Raw genomic sequence first — 26931 nt, 5'->3', positions numbered from 1 at the left:
AAAAAAAAAAAAAAAACTACCCCAACCTAACCTAACCTAACCTAACCTAACCTAACCTAACCTAACCTAACCTAACCTAACCTAACCTAACCTATTTTACCTATGTGTACTGACGTCACGATGACGTCATGAAGTAGTGGAAAAATCATTTCTTCTTAATTTATTTGCCGTTCGAATGAAGAAGTTCAAAGAGTTTACGACTTTTCGCTCTAATGAAAGATCTTTGTTAGAGCGAAAAGTCGTAAACTCTTTGAACTTCTTCATTCGAACGGCAAATAAATTAAGAAGAAATGATTTTTCCACTACTTCATGACGTCATTCGTGACGTCAGTACACATAGGTAAAATGAGATTTATCCGATTTTCTTTTTTAATCGATTTGTGTCGGGATCTATAAAAGGTCATAGAGGAAAAAGAAATATTATTTTCATAGCACAACTTGGTCTAAATTATTATGAGAGCTGATGGTCAATAAACACGTTCGCAAGCCCAATGGTCTGCTCCGTAGCCCCATCAAACGAAATTTTTAGAACCAGATCTATCCGGGAATCCAAAATCATCCTATTTCCGGCCCAACACCAACATCACAAGTCTTTCGACTTGGAGCTTGGTCTGTCTGTCTGTCTGTCTGTCTGTCTGTCTGTCTGTCTGTCTGTCTGTCTGTCTGTCTGTCTGTCTGTCTGTCTGTCTGTCTGTCTGTCTGTCTGTCTGTCTGTCTGTCTGTCTGTCTGTCTGTCTGTCTGTCTGTCTGTCTGTCTGTCTGTCTGTCTGTCTGTCTGTCTGTCTGTCTGTCTGTCTGTCTGTCTGTCTGTCTGTCTGTCTGTCTGTCTGTCTGTCTGTCTGTCTGTCTGTCTGTCTGTCTGTCTGTCTGTCTGTCTGTCTGTCTGTCCCCGCAAATACCACCTAATTAATACTTATTATAGAGATCTGCAGAATGTAAATGAAGAAGTAGGTACTTGAGATTCGAGATCAAGATGTATTCTGACCTCCTATCTTTCTTTTATAAGTAAAATATATAGCATTCATCGGAATTTGGTTCAAAATATTGACGTTCATCCGAAAATGGCTCAAACACCTATCGCGTTTTAGCGTGGTGTCATGACAAGTATGCATTTGCCGGTCTCTACAGGCTCATTTACAACTTGTAAGCTCTTATTTTTCAAAAAGAACTTGGAAGGACAAAGTACATTCATTTCGTTCGCAGGAAAACACCCATGTCCCTAGCACATCATCTCATTGCATCATTTTTTTGTAGGCTAGGAATTTCGGCATCCTACAGGTGCAGCTACCTATACTCACCTACTCTATAGGTAGGTGGATAAGACCGCGGTCAGGTCAGTCCGTCCGAGGTGAAATATTAGCTTACACGGTGGATGTGCGAGGGGCTTTGAAGCAGCATCACGTCTCGTTCTTGGTCCCACCGCCGCCGGTATGAAGCACGTACCTACACAAACATGTTCATATTTGTAACCCACCTATACTACTACGACGATAGGTTACTCTATAGATAGGGACGATTCGTCTTGTCTCCGGTCGCCCGGGGTCCAACGGTGTCTCCCGGGGTGCGGACCGAGTTTCGCGGCGGGGTGCCGTGACGCCCCGGACCAGACGGCCGAGGAGATGGCGAGCCGTTAGGTTTTTCGTTTCGCCAGGACTCTTGCTCGAGAGGTATTTTTACTCGCGACGTGGTCCTCTTTCGGGGCGTCTGACCGACCCGATCCGGCCTCGGACCGACGCCGGCCGTGGTCCGGGGACTCGGCCGGAGTGTCGGCGGCGATACCGTCCAAGATTGGAGCCGCTCGTCGCTCGAAATGAGCGCGAAAATCAATTATTTCGAGAAAATGTGCACCGAGAGTTGCGTGTCTGCTCGCTGCGAGGCTCCCTTTGACCGGGACCGGAAGGTCCGATTCGGACCGGACCGGTCTCGTTCGAAAGGGCACACGGTTGAGCCGGACGTGACGGCGTGCACCGGACGGCGCGACGTTCCGGCGCAACGCGCCAGCTCGAAACGTAATCCAAGATAAAAACAATTTTGAAACATTCGAATACAGTACATTGTCACTCTTTGACGGCACGCTCTTATAACATAAAGTCACTCTTCTCACGCTCAAGCATTCTACACGTTCCTCTCTCGCTCTACGCTCTATTCTCGCAGTAGTTCTGATCAATCGAAAAGAAAATGGCCGATACCGCACCAGCAACTCCCGTGGCTCCCGCCGCCGCCTCCGCGGAAACACCCAAAGGCAAGGGCAAGAAGGCCGCCGCAGTCAAGGCAGCCAAGAAACCCAAGGCCGTGCCCGCTCACCCACCGACCGCCCAGATGGTGACCAAGGCCATCGGCGACCTCAAGGAGAAGGGTGGCTCTTCCCTGAGCGCCATCAAAAAGTTCATCGGCTCCACGTACAAGGTCGACGCCCAGAAGCTGGCCCCGTTCATCCGCAAGTACCTCGTGTCGGCCGTCGCCGCCGGCAAGCTCGTCCAGACCAAGGGCAAGGGAGCGTCCGGCTCGTTCAAGCTGGCCACCAAGGAGAAGGCGCCCAAGCCCGCCGCCGCTGCTGCCAAGCCCAAGAAGGAGAAGGCCCCGAAAAAGAAGAAGGCTCCCGCCGCCGCCAAGCCCAAGAAAGCCGTCGCTGCCAAGAAACCCAAGGCTGCCGCCACGAAGAAGGCCAGCGCTGCTGCAGCCCCCGCCGCTGCCAAGAAGCCCAAGACCCCGACCAAGGCCAAGGCAACCAAGCCCCCGAAGAAGGCTGCCAAGTCTCCGGCCAAAAAGGCACCCAAGCCGAAGAAGATTGCCGCCGCCAAGAAAGCTGCACCCAAGAAGAAGTAGATCGTTTCTGCCTGCTGCTGTCCACCGATTGCGCCGCGGCGACTTCACTTAAAAAGGCCCTTTTCAGGGCCACCACAATTTCTGATGAAACTCTTCTTCTTCTTCTTCTTCTCCTCCTCCTCTCACGTACTCTCGAAGAAAGTAGTGTTACATTACTACCTTCACCTAGTGGAAAGAGAACACAATGTAATTTTGTATTGTAGGTACATCCATCCAAAACAATACTCGTACGCTCGTACCTATGTAAGTTTTGTGTGAAACCGCACACCATCAGGTAAGAGAAGAATACCTAGGTAGATTTTTTCTTTTTTTACTTCCTCTTACTACAGTATAGCGAGCTGTGCTAGTAATGAAAGTATTGCAATCGTTTCAAGTTTTCAAAATCGAACAATATCCGTTTTGGGATCCCCTGATGTCAAAAAAGTGGTTTTTAGCCCATGGTCTGTACGTACGTATGTATGTATGTACGTGCGTTACGTACTACAGGTTTAAATGGGGAAAAGTACAAAGTTGTATACAAAATATCTCAAGATCGGTTTGTCGTATAACGATGAAATTTGGTATGATAATATACCGGTATGGTGCAAGGACGCGACTGTAACAATTTGGTAAAGATCGGACTGTCACTCATCCAGATATCAACCAAAGTCAATGTTTCATACTTTACATGATTCCTTATTACACGGGGAGTATTTTAAGATAGGAAATTTTCGATCGACCAAAAATTGGTCGCCGCAGGCGGCCTAATTCTGGGCTTCTTTTCTTTCTCGTCAATTGGTAATGTCAATTTAGTAGGTACGTTGTTCTGGGCCCGGGAAAAGTATGGGGTCTGAGAGACAATTTTGGCGACTCCTCTTAATGCGTGAAACCCGCTTTTCCCCCCTTCCATGAGAAGCACCTAGGTGCAAGAAGGACAGCATGTGTTCTTTATGCTACTAAACATCATTATGCACCTAAAAGATGAAATCTGTTGACCAGATAGGAAGTAGGCTAACCTAACCTAACCTAAGCTAACCTAACCTAACCTAAGCTAACCTAACCTAACCTAAGCTAACCTAACCTAACCTAAGCTAACCTAACCTAACCTAAGCTAACCTAACCTAACCTAAGCTAACCTAACCTAACCTAAGCTAACCTAACCTAACCTAAGCTAACCTAACCTAACCTAAGCTAACCTAACCTAACCTAAGCTAACCTAACCTAACCTAAGCTAACCTAACCTAACCTAACTGTTGTTAAAAAAGTAATTCCCATTACTAATGTTACAAAATACAATTAGAGATCGCGATTGAGGAGCTGGTTGCAAAAAGGGCAATAAATGAAAATCGTCAAACTGATTTATTAACTTTAAAGTTTTCAATTTTTCATCAAAATCCTTGAAAAGTGTGTTTACAAAAAACGCTGTAACTCATAAAAAAAAAAAAAAAAAAAGTTATCACTGCAGTCCAAACGCTGGAAGATAGAGCGCACCACGTTCTATTCAAAAAACCGTTTTGCGGAAAAAGGGCAAAGAATCCATATTTCCCTTTTTGCACCCAGCTCCTCAATTATTGTAATTGTAATCGAGGAGCTGAAAATTAAGGCCAAGTCTGCATTCCCAATTTTTCGTGTCTGCTGAAAATGCTGGATCTCAATTCCTTCAACCTTCTCTCAATTTCAACTTGGCAATATTTTTCCTTCTCAAATTAATACCTAAAATGCGGTACCTATTATTAACATGAAAATAAAAGGAAAACATTGTCAAGTTGAAATTGAGAGAAGGTTGAAGGAATTGAGATCCAGCATTTTCAGCAGACACGAAGACTTGGCCTTAATTTTCTGATCTCACCACTTTTATAGGCCGACATTTTTTGATAGGAACTTGGCCTTTTTTTCACATTTGTGTTTTTGTGGGGGGATCTCACTCCTTTTTTCTAAGTGTGTATTTACACATCATTAGTAGGTACAGATCTCCTTATTATCTATATATTTGCGAGCTTTTGAAAATTTTCCGTGAGTTGTTGTTGTTGTTGTTGTTGTTGTGTGTTGTTGTTGTTGGTGTTGTTGTCGGTGTTGTTGTCGGTGTTGTTGTTGTTGTTGTTGGTGTGGTGGTGGTGGTGGTGGTGCTGGTGGTGGTGGGCCAAGTTCCAGTACGCACGCCAGGCCAAGTTCCAGTACGCACGCCTGTGTATCTTTACACGAACCGATTCGGCAGGTTTTTCTCACCTTCATAGATCGGCTTCCTCTCGAGATAAACTTTTGAAATTCAGGGCACATATTTCGGTAAGGTATATAAACATGTCTTGAAATTTTGAGCTCTATCAAGTAGTTCCGGAGATATAGAGGTGCGAAAAGAGTAAGTAATGGGAAAAATCTGAAAATTGGCAAAAGTTGCACCGGGCTCTTCGCACAGGCGGAAATAACCGATTTTGGCGGTTTTCACTAAACGGTTAGAGATATCGAAAAAGTTATGAGAGTAGACCCCCCCCCCCCAAAACCATACCTAAAACCCCCAAATTAGAAGTTTAACTTCATGAGTAATAAGTTAGGCTTAGCTTAGGAGATTTTTATTGTATAAATCTATTATGAAAAAATATATAAGAACATTCAATTCAATTCAATTCAATAGACAGTCGGGAGACGACAGCTGGAGTACGTAGGATCTTACTCTCCTACTTGAGACCGTAGCACGAACAAAACAGGAATGTAAGATGGCGTACGAAGTCGTGGTTCCGCGTTGAAATTGTACCAATATCTCTTGTTGTTACGGATATGGTAGAAAATTTGGTTGGGAAGAATTTATGGTGGCCCTGAAAAGGGCCGTTTTAAGTAAGGGTGGGGAGCGAGGAGATGTAAACAAGCAGCAGCAGTTTACTTGGAGCTGGTGTACTTGGTCACGGCCTTGGTGCCCTCGGACACGGCGTGCTTGGCCAGCTCACCGGGGAGCAGGAGACGCACGGCAGTCTGGATTTCCCGACTCGTGATCGTGGACCGCTTGTTGTAGTGGGCCAGACGGGAGGACTCGGCGGCGATGCGTTCGAAAATGTCGTTGACGAAACTGTTCATGATGCTCATGGCCTTCGAGGAGACTCCGGTGTCCGGGTGCACCTGCTTGAGCACCTTGTAGATGTAGATGGCGTACGACTCCTTCCTGCGGTGCTTCTTCTTCTTGTCGGACTTGGCGATGTTCTTCTGGGCCTTTCCGGCTTTCTTCACTGCTTTACCGCTCGACTTGCCAGCTGCCATTATAAATTGTAACGGGTTAGATCTGCTCGGACGAAAGAACGAGATGAAAATTTGAAAATGATGAGTTTCGCAGAACGTCGCGCTTTACTTGTACTCAAACGCACCACAAACCGAAGCCAATCAGAACGCCTTACGACTCTCTATTGGCCTCAAGTCACTCCAATGCAGATGTAACCAAAATCAGATTTATTTCACATATCAGAATCTACTGGCAAATATACACTCCAATAAACAAAGTCACACAGTGCTACAGATGCCAAGCCTATGGTCATGGAATGAGAAATTGCAACCGTCCTGCAAAATGCTTTAAATGCGCCGGAACTCACATGTCAGCCAATTACAAAAAGCTCAAGGACACACCACCCAAATGTGCTAATTGTAATTAAGAACATCTGGCAAACAGCAAGCAATGCAAGTACTATTTGGAATACATTGAAAAAAGGAACCCCGCGAACAACAAAAGGTATACTGACAAAAATCAACCTCAACGCTATTACAAAGAATCATACAAACATATAAGTACGGCATACCCTCCACTTCCGCAAAAAATCTATACTCCATCTTCCAATAACACAAATCACTGGACTCAACACCCCAAAACTAAAGAAACCCCAGTAACCCCAAATTTTGATACGGAAGAAATTAACGACTTCATCAAATTACAAGAATCTATCAAAGAGCTTAACAAAATCTGCAACTTAAAAGAGATGATAACAAAAATTCAACAACTTACAGAAAAAATCAAAAACTCAAACAATGAAGCCGAAAAACTCAATGCTTTCCTTTCAGTTCTCCTACCATGAATGCAAGAATTAATCTGAAAAAAATCAAAATTTCTACTTGGAACACACAAGGACTAAAAAACAAAATAAATGAATTTGAAATCTTCTTAAATACTAATAACATAGACATCGCTTGTGTACAGGAAACCCTTATTAACCCCGACACCAGAATACACATACCTAATTGGCGACTTCACTTAAAAAGGCCCTTTTCAGGGCCACCACAATTTCTGCTTAGACTCTTCTTCTTCTCCTCCTCCTCTCACGGTCGAAGAAAGTAGTGTTACATTACATTACTACCTTCACCTAGTGGAAAGAGAACACAATGTAATTTTGTATTGTAGGTACATCCATCCAAAACAATACTCGTACCTATGTAAGTTTTGTGTGAAACCGCACACCATCAGGTAAGAGAAGAATGCCTAGGCAGATTTTTTCTTTTTTTACTTCCTCTTACTACAGTATAGCGAGCTGTGCTAGTAATGAAAGTATTGCAATCGTTTCAAGTTTTCAAAATCGAACAATATCCGTTTTGGGATCCCCTGATGTCAAAAAAGTGGTTTTTAGCCCATGGTCTGTACGTACGTATGTATGTATGTACGTGCGTTACGTACTACAGGTTTAAATGGGGAAAAGTACAAAGTTGTATACAAAATATCTCAAGATCGGTTTGTCGTATAACGATGAAATTTGGTATGATAATATACCGGTATGGTGCAAGGACGCGACTGTAACAATTTGGTAAAGATCGGACTGTCACTCATCCAGATATCAACCAAAGTCAATGTTTCATACTTTACATGATTCCTTATTACACGGGGAGTATTTTAAGATAGGAAATTTTCGATCGACCGAAAATTGGTCGCCGCAGGCGGCCTAATTCTGGGCTTCTTTTCTTTCTCGTCAATTGGTAATGTCAATTTAGTAGGTACGTTGTTCTGGGCCAGGGAAAAGTATGGGGTCTGAGAGACAATTTTGGCGACTCTTAATGCGTGAAACCCGCTTTTCCCCCCTTCCATGAGAAGCACCTAGGTGCAAGAAGGACAGCATGTGTTCTTTATACTACTAAACATCATTATGCACCTAAAAGATGAAATCTGTTGACCAGATAGGAAGTAGGTATCCTAACCTAACCTAACCTAACCTAACCTAACCTAACCTAACCTAACCTAACCTAACCTAACCTAACCTAACCTAACTAACCTAACCTAACCTAACCTAACCTAACCTAACCTAACCTAACCTAACCTAACCTAACCTAACCTAACCTAACATACCTAACCTAACCTAACCAAACCTAACCTAACCTAACCTAACCTAACCTAACCTAACCTAACCTAACCTAACCTAACCAAACCTAACCTAACCAAACCTAACCTAACCTAAGCTAAGCTAACCTAAGCTAACCTAACCTAACCTAAGCTAACCTAACCTAACCTAACTATAAACTATAAAGGTAACACCGAACTTGGACACCCTAGTATTGAAGATAAAGTTAAAACAGCTATTGAAACCCTCAATGAAGCTAACATTCCAGACAACGAAAAAATAACTCTCACTAACAAGAAAGAAATACTAGAAGCCATCAAAACCATGAAAAATAAAAAAGCCCCGGGCGAAGACAATATATATACCCCTCATTTTAAAGAAACTTCCTAATAATATACTAGAAATCATAGTAACTATGCAGGAGTTAAAGATGTCAACTGTTGACATCTTTAACTCCTGCATTGAACACTCATACTTCCCCATGTGCTGGAAAAATACCATCATATTACCCATCATCAAACCAAATAAACCCAAGACAGATCCACTAAGCTATAGACCTAATTGGACTACTTAACACTATATCAAAAGTTCGAACAAATACTACTTAATCGAATAAACTCTACCAATATACAAATAACACAACATGAACAATGCGGCTTCAAGAAACACCTATCAACAACTCACCAACTTACTAAAATTGTTCAAGATATATCTTACGGCTTAACTAAAAACAAGAGCACACTAATGGTACTATTGGACATAGAGAAAGCGTTTGATAGAATATGGCACGATGGACTCATCTATAAGCTCATCCAACTAAAACTCCCTCTACACTTGATAAAAATCATACAATCTTACCTCCAGCATCGGACTTTCCAAGTGAAGCACAAAAACATATTATCCAACACCTTCACGTCCGACTGTGGAGTAGTTCAAGGCAGCAAGATAGGTCCGGTCCTATTCAACGCCTATATAAATGACCTACCAAAACTCAAATACTTTAAAACAGGATTATATGCAGACGACACAGCATTCTATAAAACGGGAAACTTATCCAATAAAGAAATAAAGCTCCTACAGAAAGAACTGGACAAAACAGCTGAATATTACAACGAATGGAAGATCAAAATAAATTCATCAAAAACAGAAGGCATAATATTCTCAACGAGACACAACATTAGTAGGTACAGATCTCCTTATTATCTAGCTATTTGCGAGCTTTTGAAAATTTTCCGTGAGTTGTTGTTGTTGTTGGTGTTGTTGTCAAGAATATCACATACAATGGCAAAAAAATCAATTGGACAAATAAAGTTAAATATCTTGGCATCTACCTTGATAGAAAGATCAACTGGGGTCCTCAACTCAAATATATGAAAGATAAAGTCAATGCTGCTATCGCAAAACTCTATTACATAATAAACAATAAAAGCAAGTTGAAGCCAAATTTAAAAATATTACTATATAAAACCATCATCAGGCCTCTAATGTCTTATGCAACGCCATGCTGGCAAAACTTAACAAAAACTAAAAAGAAATCACTACAAACCTTACAAAATAAAGTACTCAGGAAAATATACACAAATAAAATAAATACTCCCAGAGAGTTAAGAACTCCAAACTCCACAATATGGCAAACCTAGAATATCTTCAAGATTTCCACAGTAAACTAATCAAAAACTTCAATAACAGCCTGAATTCGTGTCAAAATCCTATATTAAACCAAATTGGAAAATACGATAATACCTACATCGGCAAACGAATTCGCCACAATCTCATCCCTATGCGGACACCTCCTCCAACATAATTCCCCCCAAGAGGTTGAACTTGTGAGGGGGATGTGGGATCGGCCTGTGTGGTGTTGACTTAGGAGTTTAATATTGATATTGAAAGTAGCTGGCCTGAGGAGATACTGGAAACAGTCAGTCTTCAATTAACTACCATACTGGTAAGTCACAATTCGACACTCCTCAATTATTGTAATTGTAATTGAGGAGCTGAAAATTAAGTCCAAGTCTGCATTCCCAATTTTTCGTGTTGTTGGTGAAATATCTTTTTGATACCTAACTAAGACTTTAGTAGTTTAGTCATTAAAAAAAGCGGTCGAAATACGGTTAACTGTAAAAATACAGGAAAATATCGCTAACCGTTGTTCCGATGTTCATAAAAATTACTATTTGGGGGGTTGTAGGTATGGTTCTGGGGGGGGGGGCTAACTCTCATAACTTTTTCGATATCTCTAACCGTTTTGTGAAAACCGCCAAAGAGCGGTTAATTCCGCCTGTGGACGGCGCCCAGTGCAACGTTTGCCGATTTTCAGATTTTTCCCTTTACCTACTTACTCATCAAGACTTACCATCCTGCCAAATTTCAAGTTTCTAGGACATCGGGAAGTGCCTCATAATTTTGATGAGTGAGTGAGTGAGTGAGTCAGTGAATCTGATCAGTGAGTCAGTGAGTCAGTCGTAAAATAAGCGATTTTCAAACCGTTTTTTCTACCCCTTCCGGTAAAGCTAGAACTTCGGAATACTTCGCAGGTATATAATAAGGAAGTATAGGTTAACATATGGTCCAAATTTCGTGAGATTACATTGAAAATTGACGCAGTTATGATAGGGGTAAAAATGCGTCGAAATGTTTCGTGTGATATACACACTGGCGTGCTCAGGCCGGAACTCGGCCTGGCGCACTGCCGTGCGCCAAGATATTGTAATATTCAAATGTAATTGTAATTGCAACTACAATATTACTTTTGAGAGTAACTGGAATTGGGTCCATCAATTACCAAAAACATTAAATGTAATTGTAATCTGAGCGCACGGCAGTGCGCCAGGCCTAGTTCCAGTACGCACGCCTGTGTATCTTTACACGAACCGATTCGGCAGGTTTTTCTCACCTTCATAGATCGGCTTCCTCTCGAGATAAACTTTTGAAATTCAGGGCACATATTTCGGTAAGGTATATAAACATGTCTTGAAATTTTGAGCTCTTAATATCAAGTAGTTCCGGAGATATAGAGGTGCGAAAATCGCAATTTTTTTTTACTCATTCACTCACTCACTCATCAAAATGATCGGGCACTTCCCGATGTCGTAGAAACTTGAAATTTGGCAGAATGGTAGGTCTTGATGAGTAAGTAATGGGAAAAATCTGAAAATTCGCAAAAGTTGCACCGGGCTCCTCGCACAGGCGGAAATAACCGATTTTGGCGGTTTTCACTAAACGGTTAGAGATATCGAAAAAGTTATGAGAGTAGACCCCCCCCCAGAACCATACCTAAAACCCCCAAATTAGTAGTTTGATTTCATGATGAGTAATAGACAGTCGGGAGACGACAGCTGGATCTATTCCTACTTGAGACCGTAGCACGAACAAAACAGGAATGTAAGATGGCGTACGAAGTCGTGCTTCCACGTTGAAATTGTACCAATATCTTGTTGTTACGGATATGGTAGAAAATTTGGTTGGGAAGAATTTATGGTGGCCCTGAAAAGGGCCGTTTTAAGTAAGGGTGGGGAGCGAGGAGGTGTAAACATGGTTGGGAAGAATTTATGGTGGCCCTGAAAAGGGCCGTTTTAAGTAAGGGTGGGGAGCGAGGAGGTGTAAACAAGCAGCAGCAGCAGCAGTTTACTTGGAGCTGGTGTACTTGGTCACGGCCTTGGTGCCCTCGGACACGGCGTGCTTGGCCAGCTCACCGGGGAGCAGGAGACGCACGGCAGTCTGGATTTCCCGACTCGTGATCGTGGACCGCTTGTTGTAGTGGGCCAGACGGGAGGACTCGGCGGCGATGCGTTCGAAAATGTCGTTGACGAAACTGTTCATGATGCTCATGGCCTTCGAGGAGACTCCGGTGTCCGGGTGCACCTGCTTGAGCACCTTGTAGATGTAGATGGCGTACGACTCCTTCCTGCGGTGCTTCTTCTTCTTCTTCTTGTCGGACTTGGCGATGTTCTTCTGGGCCTTTCCGGCTTTCTTCACTGCTTTACCGCTCGACTTGCCAGCTGCCATTTTAGCGAATGGAGATTAGATCTGCTCGGACGTAAGAATAAGAACGAGATGAAAATGATCAGGTTCGCAGAAAGTCGCGCTCTAATGGGGCTCAACCAAATTTTTTTCGAGATAGAGTCCTATTCCGATGTAAAAGTACCCAAAAAGTGCATTGGCGCACTCAAAAACATCCAAAACGGTCCCTAAATCCCCCAAAATGTCGCTTAAAGGTCGCAAAAAAAAATAATAATAATAATAAAATAACGTTGAAGGCAGCCATGGTTTACGCTCTCGCATGGACTGACGTCATCACGAAAAAATGGCTGCCCGCGAAAATTTTGTGCGTTTCAAAAATCAGAAATTTCCAACAAAGATTTCTCCTCTTAGGAAGCCTCAAATGAAATTTTAAGCATTTCTATTGAAATCAGCGTGTTTCGAACTTCCCTTATCAGCGAAAAAAAAATAAAAGTGGTCGAGCCCCATTGTACTCAAACGCACGACAAAGCAAAGCCAATCCCAATGCCCCACGACTTTTTTTTATTTACTTTTTACTTTCTATGACTAAATTATTTTCAACTTGATTTTCTGTAAATCGTATTAAGTGATATAGGGAAGGTGTGGCCAGTTGACCCCTCTTTTCAAACTGTACCAAGACAGTGGGGGAGACCAGTCTTTTGAGTATACATTATGTGGTCAGTAGACCCCTCCTTTATAATTGATCCTGAACAGTTTGGGAGACCAATCTTTTCATTGGGTAAAATTTATCTAATGGTACAGTAAGTTGAGGCCTTTGTCCCTTTTTTAGTAGACTTAACTAGATGGGAGACCTTTTTTGTCAACATTAATTTGATTTTGGAATTTTTTGTGGCCGGGACCCCTCTTTTAGTTACTGTGCCTACACAGTGGGGGAGACCATCTTTTAATGTAGGCCAGCTTGACTGGTAAAATACAGTTTTCTGTTAGGCAGGGAGTTTAGTATATATGATGTTTCATTTTTTTTCTTCTGGTGGGGCCTGTTCCCTCTTTAGGTAGGCTTGTTAGTATGGGGGGACCCATCTTTTTTAATACGTATGTATGAATTTTAGGTACTTTATTATCTAGTATTTAATTTTAGATAGGTTTTAGGCTGTTTTCCGGTTAGTTTATGTTAAGCTACACCGAGTGAGTTTAGAATATGGATGGGTGACCAGTTTTTTTTATTCTTTTAATTCGACCGTATTATGTGGGATAGGTTTGTGTGTGTGTGTGTGTGTGTGTGTGTGTGGGATAGGTGTGTGTGTTGGAGGGGTGTGTGCGTATGGGATGTTTGTGCATGTGGGATGGGTGTGTGTGATGTGGTGTTGTGTGTGTGCTGGCGAGGCAGGGTACAACAGCTTTTAATATATAATAAAAAGGACCTAGAAAGGAATATCATAATATCGTCGTCGCAAACACGAAGAGACGTAAGTGCGAAAATCACATTTTCAGGAGAGCCGAAATAAGTTTTGTTTTTTAATTTATTTATTTTTTGAGCCCTTTTTACTGCACAATCTAAAACCCATAATAAGCCGGAAGGCAGGTGATGGGATAGAACATAATCATCATTAGTAAAAAGAACATCGAATATATATATAAAAAAAACTACCAGCCCCTGAGGAACTGTACACAACCAGGGACGAACTGAGGGACATAATCAAGGGCCTAAATAACACCAAGGCCCCAGGAGAGGACAAAATACAAGGTCGAGTCATTTAAAAACTACCACTCAACATACTTGACATCCTAGTGGACATATATAATTCGTCACTCAAACTCCAGCATTTCCCTACTGCATGGAAAAACGCAAACATAATAGCAATACACAAACCTGGTAAAGACGCTCATATGGCCACTAGTTATAGACCAATCAGCCTCCTCTCCATCCTGGGAAAGATTCTTGAAAAAATTATCATAAATAGATTGCTAAAGACCAACATCAAGCTAATTCAAGATGAACAATTCGGATTTCGCACCACCTGTCACCAACTTGTCAGAATCCTTGACTATGTCACCCAGAACTTTGCTAGATCGATCCCAGTTACAATGATCCTACTAGACATAGAAAAAGCTTTTGATTGCGTCTGGCATGACGGTATCCTGTACAAAATGTACCAATTAAACATTAACCCCATTATCGTTAAAACCATCGAATCGTACCTATCAAATAGGACCTTCCAGGTGTCGTATGGAGGTCGCTTATCTAGCAAACACAACATTGCAGCTGGGGTCCCTCAGGGAAGCATCCTGGGACCCTTCCTATTTTCAATATTCCTAAGCGACCTCCCTACAACACCCGGAATCAACACTGTACTCTTTGCAGACGATACAGCGCTGTACGCCGCAGGAACCAGGGGGGTGGGCACTTTAATCCAAAACCATCTAGACAAACTCGAACGGTATTACCGCACATGGGAAATAAAGATAAATGCGTCAAAAACCGAAGGCATCACCTTCGCATGTCAAGAAACAAAGCTTAAACCGGCCGGTAAAACAGAAATCCTATTCCAAGGTCAACCCATTGAATGGAAAAAAGAGGTCAAGTATCTAGGTTGTTATCTTGATTCACGCCTTACCTGGCGAAAACACATTCAATATGCAACTGGCAAAGCCAGGACGGCCATTGGCCTACTGTACAACTTGATCTGCAAAAAGAGTACCCTAGATCAAAACCTCAAACTCCTCCTATACAAAGTAATAGTTATCCCTGTTCTCACATACGCCACACCGGCATGGATGAGCGCATGCAAAACACCCTCAAACTCCTCCTATACAAAGTAATAGTTATCCCTGTTCTCACATACGCCACACCGGCATGGATGAGCGCATGCAAAACACAAAAAATCCAAAATACAGCGCATGCAAAACAGATACTTAAGAATCATTTATAATGACCCTCTCAGTGTGACCATATTGGGGATTTTGACCCTAGATTTAGGGACTTTTGAAGGTCTCTTGAGACTTTTTTGAGCATCTAGGGTCTAGGGACTTTTTCGTCAAATTTTTAGGGATTTTTGATTTTTTTAGTGACTTTTGGAAAAATTTCTATCAATTTAGAAATTTTCGTATTTTACGACAACCGGCCGGGCCCTACAAATTTGTTACCCCTTGAAATTATTTTTTAGTGTATGCAATATGAAGTGATCATAATGTTTGAAATATCCGCTAGGATGCACTGCAGTGGTCACAGTGGTGTTTATAGCGCTAAATTAAAAAAAAAAATCAATCACTTTTCACTTTTATTAGTTTTATTTTATATTTTATCACTACCTACTCGTAAGTATCCATTTCTATATATAACTTAAGTAAAAAGTATTTACAAAGGATGTCAAAATTAAATAAATTAATTAATAATCCTAGATTTAGGGACTTTTGAAGGTCTCTTGAGACTTTTTTGAGCATCTAGGGTCTAGGGACTTTTTCGTCAAATTTTTAGGGATTTTTGATTTTTTTTAGTGACTTTTGGAAAAATTTCTATCAATTTAGAAATTTTCGTATTTTACGACAACCGGCCGGGCCCTACAAATTTGTTACCCCTTGAAATTATTTTTTAGTGTATGCAATATGAAGTGATCATAATGTTTGAAATATCCGCTAGGATGCACTGCAGTGGTCACAGTGGTGTTTATAGCGCTAAATTTTTAAAAAAAATCAATCACTTTTATTAGTTTTATTTTATATTTTATCACTGTATCAAAGTATTCAAAGTCAATCATGGATAATATGTTGAAGTTATATTAGTTATAATTATAACTGACCGCTATACAAAAAATTATTGAAGAAGAAGAAGATGAATCCCAAAACCGAAGGAAATGCCAAATATGTACAGAAATACAAGAAAGTCTGGGAACAAAATGCAATATTGAAAGGTAAGAAAACAGAGTTCTTTGATGTATGGCACTTGGTCTTAAGAGCTTAAACAAATCCCTCCCGCTTTGGTAGCTCAGTGGTTAAGGCACCTGACTGGTAATCCACAGGTGCTGGGTTCAATCCCAGCTGAGGCATGGAATTTTATCCTCATGTAAATGAGATTCTGACCACATAATGAGCTTACTGGTGGCCTCCGGTGTCCGGGTGCACCTGCTTGAGCACCTTGTAGATGTAGATGGCGTACGACTCCTTCCTGCGGTGCTTCTTTCTGAATTCATTTTTTACTTTTTATCTTTAGTTTGCACGTTTATATTATACTTTTCATTTGTATTAGCTATTAAAAACAAGCAAATTACAAAGCAAACAAAAATAGATATAAAATGAATTTTATAAATTGCCGCCGGGACAGCTATCTCACGTCGTCTGAGCTCATCTCAGCCCTGTTCATAAACACACCCTGATAGTTGGCCAGTTAGGTAATAATTATGTAGATGTAGGTCTGTTATTAAAGGATCCAGGGATGGAATCAAGATCAGACTTGAGTGCTTTAGATATCGCTCCAAGGGCTCCAATGACAACAGGAACAACTTTTATTATTATTATTATCTTCAGGTCATCAAGAGGGATCCTTCATGGTTTTTCCCTCTGCTATAAGCTACTGGATCAGGAATTAACCTAATTCCTCAGACCCAGTGCAGGATTCGGTGTTGCATTATTTAGATTCCTACTTTTCTTAATATGTAGGTTGTGCCGAGCAGTGCACACTCTTGTATTTTGTTGATATGGAGTTGTCCTGGGATTTGCTGTAGGTTGTCTTTAAGCGATTTTGGGACTACTCCTAGTGCTCCTATCACAATTGGGACTATTTTTACTTTCATGTTCCACATTCTTTCTATTTCTATTGCTAGGTCTTTGTATTTGAGCTTTTTCTCTGCTTCCTTCTTCTCTACATTCATATCGGCTGGTACGGCTACATCTATGATCGTGCAGGTTCTATCTTTTCTGTTCTTTATTATAATGTCCGGTTTGTTTGCGTTTACTGTTCGGTCCGTTTGCACTTGTTGGTTATAGCAGATTGTAATTTCGTCTTTGGTTGTTACTGGTTCAGGTTCTTTAGCATACCATTTTTGCTTGGGGTTGTTATCCATCCCTAATGCCAGACAAATATTGTAGTGGAGATACTTACATATTTTGTCGTGTCTGGTGGTGTACTCGTGTTTCGCAAGTTGTGTGCATCCACTGACAATGTGTGTTATGTTTTCTCCCGGACTGTGGCAAAGTCTACACTTATCGTCAACGTCGAGTTTTAGGATGTTTTTCTCATAGTTTTTTGTTCTTAGGGCTTTTTTTTTTTTTTTTTTAAATTTATTTTACGGGGAATCCCCATTGTACAGCAAGTAAATACAACAATAATAAAAAAATAATAATACCTAATAATAATAATAAGAGAAAAATAATATAATTATAATAGTAATGGTACCTAGTTACCTACCTACTTATTATTAAAGTGGCCTGATAAAGCCAGGTCCACTATGCGCCCAGCTGGCATTGGAATATTAGCGAGAGAAGGAAAGTAGCTGAACTGAAGATAGCTGCAATGATTGCAGAGCATTGTTCAGTGAGAACAGTTGATCACCTTGGGGAGATAATCAAAGAACTAGATGTCAAGTCAGAACTTTTGCAATCTATCAAACTTCACCGGACTAAATGCATTGGGCTTATTAATAATGTTCTCAGCCCTTGCATGCTAGAAGATTTGATTTGTGATATTGGCCAATCATATTATTCCATGATTATTGACGAAAGCACAACTATTGACACAAAAAAGGTAGATAATGAATTCATTGTATTACTCCTGAATACAAGTAGGACTACCCACTGTCTGTGTGTCTGTCTGTAAACAAAATATCTCGGGAACGGTATGAGCTAGCGACTTGAAATTTGGTATGTAGCTGTCAAATGTGACAAAGATGCGACACTTTTGGTTAAGATCGGTGCATTGGTTGGCGGTATTTTACCGCCATATAACCGCTTTTTGGCGGTTTTCGGTCTAGTTTAACAATATCTCGGGAATGGTATGAGCTAGAGACTTGAAATTTGGTATGTAGTTCACAAAATAATGTGACAAGGATGCAACAGAAAACGTTTAGTTAAGATAGGTGCTGCGCTTGGCGGTATTTTGAACGCTTTTGGACGGATTTCGACCTTTTTTTTGGCGGTTTTCAGCTATACTGACTGACTAAACGGTTAGAGATATAGTAAAAGTGAGGGTAAAATAATACTCAAATAAGCATCATTCAATAGGATAAGGAAAGTCGTGTGATGTTCACACCAGATTTTTTACATAAAGCTAAATCAAAATTTTGAAGGTGTAGGATGTAGGTACCTTCAAAATCAAGCCCCCCCCAAAAATTTAGGCAAGAACCGCCTTACTGACTGACTAAACGGTTAGAGATATAGTAAAAGTGAGGGTAAAATAATACTCAAATAAGCATCATTCAATAGGATAAGGAAAGTCTAAGTACTCGTTTGGCAACTACCTGATTTTTTTTTTTTTTAAAAATTTTGTTTTGAAATAAATATTTTTCCACATTGCCTACTTTTTGGGGCTCACAATACTTGGGGAATCCTAGGCCTTTTTGTGTGATGAGGATGTCAAACATAATACTCACTGGTATTTTTTATTTATTTTTCTTCTCAGGTAATGAGTCTCATCATCAGATACTTCAGTCATAGAGAAAACAAGGTGGTGACAACATTTTACAGACTCCTTGAAATTGAAGCAGGGGATCATCTCACAATGGTTACAGCTTTTCAGTCTGCCCTGGAGAAGGATGGTCTCAAAATTGACAAACTTCTTGGCATTGGAATCGATGGAGCCAATGTCATGACTGGGAAGTATAATTCATTTTCCTCCAAACTAAAAGAGCTCATTCCCCACTTGGTAATTGTAAAGTGTGTATGCCACTCTTTACATTTGGCTGCAGAAAAGTCTTTACTGGAATTGCCTAGTCACATTGATTTTCTAATCAAGGAATGTACAAGTTGGTTTAGCAAAAGTACTGACCGTCAAGTAAAATATAGGAAGCTTTTTGAAGCAATGTGAGAGTCAGCTCCAAAGAAAATATGTAAATTAGCTGGTACTAGGTGGCTCTCACGAGGGGAAGCAATTAAAACAATTCTTGATCAATATGAAGCTTTAAAGCTCCATTTTGGATTAGCAGCAAAAAATGAAAAATGTTACACAGCATCAACTCTCTACCAAATGTTCAGCAACAACGAAAACAAACTGTACTTGTACTTTCTGCTTGAGATTATAAAGAAAGTGAACAAGGTTAATACACTTTTCCAGTCGGATCAAGTGGATCCTTCCAGATTATTGGATGATCTGTATGATTTATTTTATTCAGTGATCTCAAGAATTGTTACACCAAGTCATTTGTCAAAAATGAAGCAAACGGATGTGGCTCACTTTGATTTTAAACAATATATAATGCCACTCCCATGTGTACAGTTTGGCTATGAGTTTAATAAATACTCCTCAACCGTTAGTAGCAATATTTTAAAAGAAATTCAGCAAAATTGTTTGAACTATCTTGTCAGACTGGGAGAAGAAATTCAACAGCGTCTGCCTGCCAACTTTTCCCTCCTGCAGAAATTGAATTCTTTTTCTCCAAGTGTAGCCACTTCTAGTAATAAACCAGATATCACTGATATTATTATGCATTTTGAAAAGATTTGTTCAGATCCTGCTGAGGTACTCTCTAAGTGGAATCTAGTGCAAAACATATCAGGTTTCAGTACTGATTCCACGGAAACATTCTGGTCACATGTAAATACTATTAAAAACTCTGCTGGTGACAAACGTTATCAACATATTTCAGTACTGATTCCACGGAAACATTCTGGTCACATGTAAATACTATTAAAAACTCTGCTGGTGACAAACGTTATCAACATATTCTTGAACTAGTTCTTCCACTGCTCTGCATACCTTTCTCTAATGCAGCAGTGGAACGTTCATTTTCTGTAATGAATATTATTAAGAGTAAAATTAGAAATAGGATGAGTATTCTAACTACAGATGCAATCCTAAGAGTTAGATATGTTTGCCAGAATGAATGTCACAAGTTTTCTCCAACGAAAAAAATGTTGGACAAATTTTGTTCGGAAGTTGTATATAATACTGAAGAGACTAACTGTGAAATATTGGACAGTTTCAACGAGACCCTATTGGAGTAGGTAATGGCTATAGCTTTCGAAATATATAGAAATATAGCTTTCTAAATAAAATTTGTTTCTGAAAATAAAAAAAAAACCTGCTTTTGTATTTCATTAAAATAGAGCCGTATTTTTTTATGAGTTGATTTTGATTTGTTTTTGTTTATTTATTTTTATTTTTTTTAATGAAAAGTGATTTCACTTCTGATTTTTACCAAAAAAAAAAAAAAAATATTTTAATACCTACCCTGAAATAGAGCCTGACAGGTATATCAATAACTGACAATTCAAATAGGTTGAAGTTGACCAGCACATGCATTAAATATAGATAATACATAGGTATAGCATACCTCCTCCTCACTATGTACCATTTTTCCTCCAATAGGTATCATAAAAGAGTACCCAGTGACCTACAATGCACAACGCTTACCACAGGTACCCAACCGATGCATGTGTGATGCGTGTATTATGCACCTACAAATTCACTTGTCGTGCTGACTTTGGTCTCGTTAGAGGCGGTTTGGCCGGTTTTCTACTTGATCAAGATGCTGGTGGGGTGGACGAGGTTTCAGGTATCCGAATCCTTTGGCTTGGACCAGGAGGGGCCGGATCCTTGATAGCATCCAACATCCTCTTGGTTGTGACGACGTAGCGGCGTGAGGTACCATCGCTGCCGATCACCTGGATCAGGATTTTTCCGTCCGCTGTCCAACAGCTCCTGACACCGAAACGATTCCGAGCTGCGTTGAGAATCGCAAGACGAGTGCGGGTCAAAGTAGGGATGGGAAAATAAAATCAATTTTTTTAAAAATCGATACTTTTGTTTCGATTCGATCGATTTTTCGTATCGATACTTGAATTCCGATACGATTCGATATATCGATATTCTCGTTCCGATTTTTCGATTTTTTCCCCCTTTTTAGTCCGTCCTTCCTTTATTATTACAATAGTAATAAAAATCTGGTGTGAACATCACACGACTTTCCTTATCCTATTGAATGATGCTTATTTGAGTGTTCTTTTACAATATCTCTAAAACAAACTTTGGAGGAAAAACAATAAAAATAAAAGTGGATAACTAAAATAAATTAATAAATTGATATAATATAACCAACCTCAGTGGTGTAGTGGTTAGCTCGGTGGACTTTGGATCTGGAGGTTGGTGGTTTGAGTCCAAGTCAAGTCATAAAATTTAGCATAGTTAATTAAGAGGGGAATGACATTTGTGACCAGCATTTATGCTTAACACAATCAAAATTCCTTATAATATATAATGTAGAGCATCATTTCAATGATACTAACATTTAAAAACTGTTTAGGGGAGGGGGGGGGGAATAAATAACAAGTAAACATTTTTGGTTATATATATTAAGAAAAAAAAAAAAAAATGGGTTTGGGGGTTTTATTTGATTAATGCAAGCTTTTGGAGATGCTCAAGTGCTTGTCATTAGTAAGAGTTAACAAGACAGTCATGTTAAATCTGCCTGATGCTCATCATTAGCACCCGAGAGTATTTTGAAAGATCACAAAAATCAAGTAAAACTGGGAAACTACTTTTCATTTTTGAAATACCTTCTAAATATGTTGCTGGGTATTTTTAAATATTCAAATTAACTAGGAAAATCCTGATATAGCATATTTTCTGCTTTCATCTGTACAGGTGTTACCGCTCATTGTTTGATTGAAGGAAAATTGGAAAGCTTCAACTTGGCAGCAAAGTGCATGGAAGTTTCCCATACATCAGAGAATATTCGATTGGAATTAAGAACCATTCTTCAAGAGTGGGATCTATACAAGAAAGTTGTTTTAGTTGTTACAGATAATGCCTCAAATATGGTTAAAGCAATTACTGATGAATTTGGGAGTGACAAACATTTAGGCTGTTTTGCACACACAATAAATTTGATTGCTTCAAAAATTACTGATGATGATTCTGTGTTACCTGTGATTCAGAAGGTAAAACAGTTAGTAACATTCTTCAAAAGCTCTGTCAAAGCAGCAGATTTACTAAGGAAAGCCACGCCTTTGAAATTAATTCAAGCAGTTCCAACTAGATGGAACTCAACGTTCTATATGCTAGAAAGGTTCATACTATTGGTTGAAAAAATTGGACCAATAACCTTATCACAAGAAAGATGTCCTGCAATGGTCACAAGCATAGGCGGCGATAGGGGGGGGCTTGGGCTATATGCTAGAAAGGTTCATACTATTGGTTGAAAAAATTGGACCAATAACCTTATCACAAGAAAGATGTCCTGCAATGGTCACAAGGCCTCTTACACTAGATAAAATTGGATTTCAGAATAATAATCCAAAACACCATTTTTTTACTTTCCTTATCCTATAGGGCAGTTTTTAATGCCAAAACACGTTTTGAGGTCCCTAGAGCCTAAATCCAAAGTTTCAGCCATTGGCAAATTTTCGATGGTCAGTTTTTAGTGCCAAAACACGTTTTGAGGTCCCTAGAGCCTAAATCCAAAGTTTCAGCCATTTTTCCGTGTCCGGGAGTTTCTCGTCTTTTTACTTTCCTTATCCTATAGGAAGGAAAGTAATGTAATCGGGTCAAATTTTCGATGGTCAAATTTTGATGCCAAAACACGTTTTGAGGTCCCTAGAGCCTAAATCCAAAGTTTCAGCCATTGGTCCGTGTGTGTATCTGTGCGTCTGTCTGTAAACAAAGAGCTAGCGACTTGAAACTTGGGTATGTAGCTGTCAAATGTGACAAGGATGCGACACGAAACTTTTGGTTAAGATCGGTGCATTGGTTGGCGGCATTTTATCGCTTTTTGGCGGTTTTCGGTCTAGTTTAACAAAATCTCGGGAACGGTATGAGCTAGAGACTTTAAATTTGGTATGTAGTTCACAAATGTGACAAGGATACAACAGAAAAGTTTAGTCAAGATATGTAGGTGCTGCGCTTGGCGGTATTTCGACCCCTTTTGGACGGATTTCGACCGTTTTTTGGCGGTTTTCAGCTATACCGACTAACGGTTAGAGATATGGTAACAGTTAGGGTAAAATAATACTCAAATAAGCATCATTCAATAGGATAAGGAAAGTCGTGTGATGTTCACACCAAATTTTTTACATAAAGCTAAATCAAAATTTTGAAGGTGTACCTTCAAAATCAAGCCCCCCCCAAAAATTTAGGCAAGAACCGCCTATGGGGAACAGGGCCCTTTTTCTGAGTTATACATCAGTTTATTGAAACTACCTAGTTTGTGCCGGCAGTCTCATCGACTTTTTTTTGGCGGTTTTCAGCTATACTGACTGACTAAACGGTTAGAGATATAGTAAAAGTGAGGGTAAAATAATACTCAAATAAGCATCATTCAATAGGATAAGGAAAGTCTTGTGATGTTCACACCAGATTTTTTACATAAAGCTAAATCAAAATTTTGAAGGTGTAGGATGTAGGTACCTTCAAAATCAAGCCCCCCCCAAAAATTTAGGCAAGAACCGCCTATGGTCACAAGCCAAGACATCATGGTCATTAAAGAAGTATTAGAAGTCTTAAATCTTAAAACCTCTTGAACTGATCACTAAGGATGTGAGTGGAGACTCCTATCCCACATTGGGAAGAATCCTTCCAGTTGTAAACATATTGAAAACCACCCTACCAAAGAAAAATTTACAAACAGATATTGGGAAGACTCTCATGATAAAGCTACAACACGAGATAGCGACAAGATTTGGCCAAATGGAGAAGAACAAAATTTTGACTTCAGCAACACTGCTTGATCCTCGGTTTAAGAAACTACACTTGAAGTCTCCATTGGATGTATCAAGGGCTGTTGATTCAATAAAAACTGAAATTCGAGCTGTACGACGTAGTATGATGTCTGCTGTGGAAACTGCATCCATTTCCTCTTCAGATGGAAATGGAGATGAAGATGAAAATCTGGAAATTCTTGATCATGGAAGTGAAAACCTATGGCAAGTCCATAAGGACTTGCAAAAAAGACTAGAGACAAACAGAGTCAGTAACACACAGCCTGATGTATCCCAGACTATTTCTGCCTATTTAAATCAACCAACTATCCCCCTAGATACAAATCCAATTGAATATTGGAAACAACATGAGATCCTCTCCACATCCAGGGAACGGCTCAACTTCATCGACAGGCTAACATACCCTACATACAGGATCTCCAGGTTAAATTGAACACAAAATTCTACGAAAAATAGGGTCAATCGATAACCCACTACTACAGAGTGTCCTCAAAGAATCACACCATATAACACGGGCCAAAGACATAGGTCTAGGCTTCTCACAAAGCTCCATAATGATACTGATTACCTACAGCTCCAACACCAACTCATCTTGGCAGCCCAACAACACTTGGCTGACCTCGAAATTCAACCTGACCTCTAGTATCAAACCTACTAAGAAAACCCATTATCAAATAGCCTAAATTAGCACAGACACCATCTGTCGCACTAGCACCACAGTTAAAAACTAACTAATACCTAATACGCCCTGTCAGGGATTGAGTGAGGGGCTTACTAATCGCTGAACACGTCTGGTCAGGTGATGTTGTAGTCGACTCACTCCCCATCAAAAGAAGGGTCTTCCCCAAATATCACCTAAAAGATGGGAACCCAGGCCCCACCTCCTTCCATTAATCTAAATTAACAAAAGATGGGTCACCCTCAATTTGAACTAAAAGAAGGGAACTGGCCCCAAATAAATAATAAAAGTTTATTTTTGTTCCATAATACAATTATAATTGCTTAGAACATTACATTAAAACATAATTATATAAAAAAAAATAAAAAAAAAATAATAATAATAAAAAAAAAAAAAAAAAAAAAAAAAAAAAAAAAAAAAGAAGGGAAGTTGGCCCCAAGTCATTAAACAGGAACAAAAGAAGGGTCGCCCCCAAACGTCACCTAAAAGGTGGGGACATCGGCCCCAATCCACTCTCTATATTCATTCACCTTCTCTTTGCTATTAGTTAGGAAAATTTTCGCTAAGATCTAACTTCCTATTTGAAATTTTTGGAAGAAAATTAATGTTTATCATCAATAATAAAATCAAAAAGCGTTTCATATACTGGATAAAATCGTACCAGCGATAGGTACCAGTAAAAATTTCCATATATCTGCTTAAAATTCGCAAATTATCCCAAAAAAAAAAAAAAAAAAAAAAAAAAAAAAAATCTACCAGCCCCTCCCAGCATTGACAGATAGTCCTGCACCGCCAGTTACGTCCATTTCGACTCCATCTTCAGATACAGAACTCTGCTTCTACTAATCCACCTTATTTTCAAAATAGTCCTTCTCAGGATTGCTAAATCAGCCTTTCTCAAGGCTCTTCACTACAAGACCAACGCCGCGACGGACTACCTCCACCGCCCAGCTCCTACTTTGAACGACTTGACGCTACCCAACACTGCACACCCCGACACCCGGCATCCAGGTTCAACGCTTCCCCCTGAATCGTGTGACGGTAGCGTTATCCGTTCTACCTCGGCTGCTGCCCGGTCGAGACATACCGCGAGCTTTGGCGAGTATATAAATAGTAGATAGGCTACTTAAAGAATTCCAGTTGATTGCTGAAAAAAGTCCTTCTCAGGACTCTTCCCCCTCGGTGCTTGTCACATTTGGGAAATGCAGCTCAACCCCAAAAAAGGCCAGAAAGATCTGGCAAAAATACAGAAGCCCTGAATACAAGCTAGCGCTTAACAAACTGTCCAAAAAGATACAATATCAAATAAGAAGAATCAGGTAGGGAATTCGTCCGAAAGGACGCAGAATTCCCCGCTCTAAAAGTCAAAATCCCTGCCAACCCACTGCCACCCCCGCCCCCGGAAAACCCGGCGGACAAAGCTGGCGAATACCAATCAATCAATGACGCGCTAAACGAGCTTAAAAGCGCACCATACCTCCAAGATCTAATCGGAGAGATTAAGGAGCTGGCAAGAATTGCCAACATGCCTAAAAAACAGGACAGAGTAGCGGCAACGTTGAACCTCCTGGGATGAACGTACACCCCAACATAATAAACCTATCAAGGACAACAAGGGCGGATACCCTAACAATTATAACCTGGAACGCCAGGAGTCTAGCCAATAAACACGAAGAGCTCAAAGCTTTTCTCTACAAACATAAAATCGACATTACGCTGGTCCAGGAAACTCTCCTCACGCCTAGGACGAAAGCATACATAGCTAATTACAAATGGATAAGGAAAGACGTGGACCCAGACACCAAGACCCGCGGAGTTTGCATCTACCTTAAAGCTAATATACCATACAAGGTGCTTCCACCCACCCTCACTCCTAACATTGAAAAAATAGGAATACAAATTCAAATCAATAACACACAGTCAGTCAATATCTACTGTGTGTACTCGCACCCAGGACAAAAGTTCCTCTTCAACGAATGGGACCTACTACTAAACAACCACTCCAACCCGACCATAGTCGGCGGAGATCTCAACGCCCGACACGGAATCTGGGACAAAAATAGAGACAACCCTAGAGGGAAAAAACTATACGAGCACTCCTACTCCAGGAACTACAACATAGTAGCGCCAGCCAAGCCTACTAGAATACCTGATTCAAGAAACTGTTCCCCGTCTACAAAAGACCTATTCCTAATTCAAAATATCACACAGGACCCAACCACCGAAACAATAAACGACCTGAACTCAGACCATCTGCCGGTCATGCTGACCCTGCCTCTGACGTTCCAAACAACACATAAGTTACATCTAAACTATGATAAAGCCAAC

General features: G+C 40.3%; 6 protein-coding genes across 7 annotated transcripts; 4 read left to right on the top strand and 2 right to left on the bottom strand.

Annotated features, from left to right (window-relative positions):
• Window positions 1–1951: 1951 nt before the first annotated feature.
• Window positions 1952–2901, top strand: LOC103518306 (histone H1-like). The gene has a single exon (XM_008483367.2). The coding sequence runs from the start codon at window positions 2179–2181 to the stop codon at window positions 2824–2826; it is 648 nt and encodes a 215-aa protein (XP_008481589.1). The 5' UTR covers window positions 1952–2178; the 3' UTR covers window positions 2827–2901.
• A 2706-nt stretch (window positions 2902–5607) lies between these two features.
• LOC103518305 (histone H2B-like) lies at window positions 5608–6090 on the bottom strand. Its single transcript, XM_008483366.3, has one exon. It carries the CDS (start codon window positions 6049–6051, stop codon window positions 5677–5679), a length of 375 nt encoding a protein of 124 aa, XP_008481588.1. The 5' UTR covers window positions 6052–6090; the 3' UTR covers window positions 5608–5676.
• A 5627-nt stretch (window positions 6091–11717) lies between these two features.
• On the bottom strand, window positions 11718–12128 carry LOC103518304 (histone H2B-like). The gene has a single exon (XM_008483365.3). It carries the CDS (start codon window positions 12105–12107, stop codon window positions 11727–11729), a length of 381 nt encoding a protein of 126 aa, XP_008481587.1. The 5' UTR covers window positions 12108–12128; the 3' UTR covers window positions 11718–11726.
• Window positions 12129–12462: 334 nt separating this feature from the next.
• LOC103518310 (zinc finger BED domain-containing protein 4-like) lies at window positions 12463–24887 on the top strand. The gene is given in 6 exon segments (XM_026830157.1): window positions 12463–14878; window positions 16880–16961; window positions 18673–18915; window positions 21822–22391; window positions 23640–23708; window positions 23710–24887. Coding segments are annotated over 6 exon segments (2541 nt in total). The 5' UTR covers window positions 12463–13949; the 3' UTR covers window positions 24358–24887.
• On the top strand, window positions 18547–19131 carry LOC113471199. Its single transcript, XM_026830156.1, has one exon. It carries the CDS (start codon window positions 18676–18678, stop codon window positions 19075–19077), a length of 402 nt encoding a protein of 133 aa, XP_026685957.1. The 5' UTR covers window positions 18547–18675; the 3' UTR covers window positions 19078–19131.
• On the top strand, window positions 19205–20272 carry LOC113471198. 2 transcript variants are annotated; one of them, XM_026830155.1, is made up of 2 exons: window positions 19205–19790; window positions 19874–20272. In XM_026830155.1, exons 1-2 carry the CDS (start codon window positions 19237–19239, stop codon window positions 20211–20213), a joined length of 894 nt encoding a protein of 297 aa, XP_026685956.1. In that variant the 5' UTR covers window positions 19205–19236; the 3' UTR covers window positions 20214–20272. The 2 variants fall into 2 exon arrangements, with proteins under 2 accessions (XP_026685956.1, XP_026685955.1); XM_026830154.1 differs by having other exon boundaries at window positions 19205–19803; window positions 19887–20272.
• Window positions 24888–26931: the final 2044 nt, after the last annotated feature.

This window comes from Diaphorina citri, unplaced genomic scaffold, assembly GCF_000475195.1.
Source record: "Diaphorina citri unplaced genomic scaffold, Diaci psyllid genome assembly version 1.1 scaffold2148, whole genome shotgun sequence".
Classification (NCBI taxonomy): domain Eukaryota; kingdom Metazoa; phylum Arthropoda; class Insecta; order Hemiptera; family Psyllidae; genus Diaphorina; species Diaphorina citri.
Note: the sequence above shows the minus strand (reverse complement) of the source record. Positions and strands in the feature narration are given on the sequence as shown.

What these genes read in the sequence shown, in the direction of transcription:
- LOC103518306 (XM_008483367.2), top strand. Translation starts at nt 2,179, where the DNA reads ATGGCCGATACCGCACCAGCAACTCCCGTGGCTCCCGCCGCCGCCTCC.
- LOC103518305 (XM_008483366.3), bottom strand. Translation starts at nt 6,051, where the DNA reads ATGGCAGCTGGCAAGTCGAGCGGTAAAGCAGTGAAGAAAGCCGGAAAG.
- LOC103518304 (XM_008483365.3), bottom strand. Translation starts at nt 12,107, where the DNA reads ATGGCAGCTGGCAAGTCGAGCGGTAAAGCAGTGAAGAAAGCCGGAAAG.
- LOC113471199 (XM_026830156.1), top strand. Translation starts at nt 18,676, where the DNA reads ATGAGTCTCATCATCAGATACTTCAGTCATAGAGAAAACAAGGTGGTG.
- LOC113471198 (XM_026830155.1), top strand. Translation starts at nt 19,237, where the DNA reads ATGTTCAGCAACAACGAAAACAAACTGTACTTGTACTTTCTGCTTGAG. An exon ending in AGTACTGATTCCACGGAAAC is followed by an intron (nt 19,791 to 19,873) that starts ATTCTGGTCACA and finishes TTCCACGGAAAC; the next exon opens with ATTCTGGTCACATGTAAATA.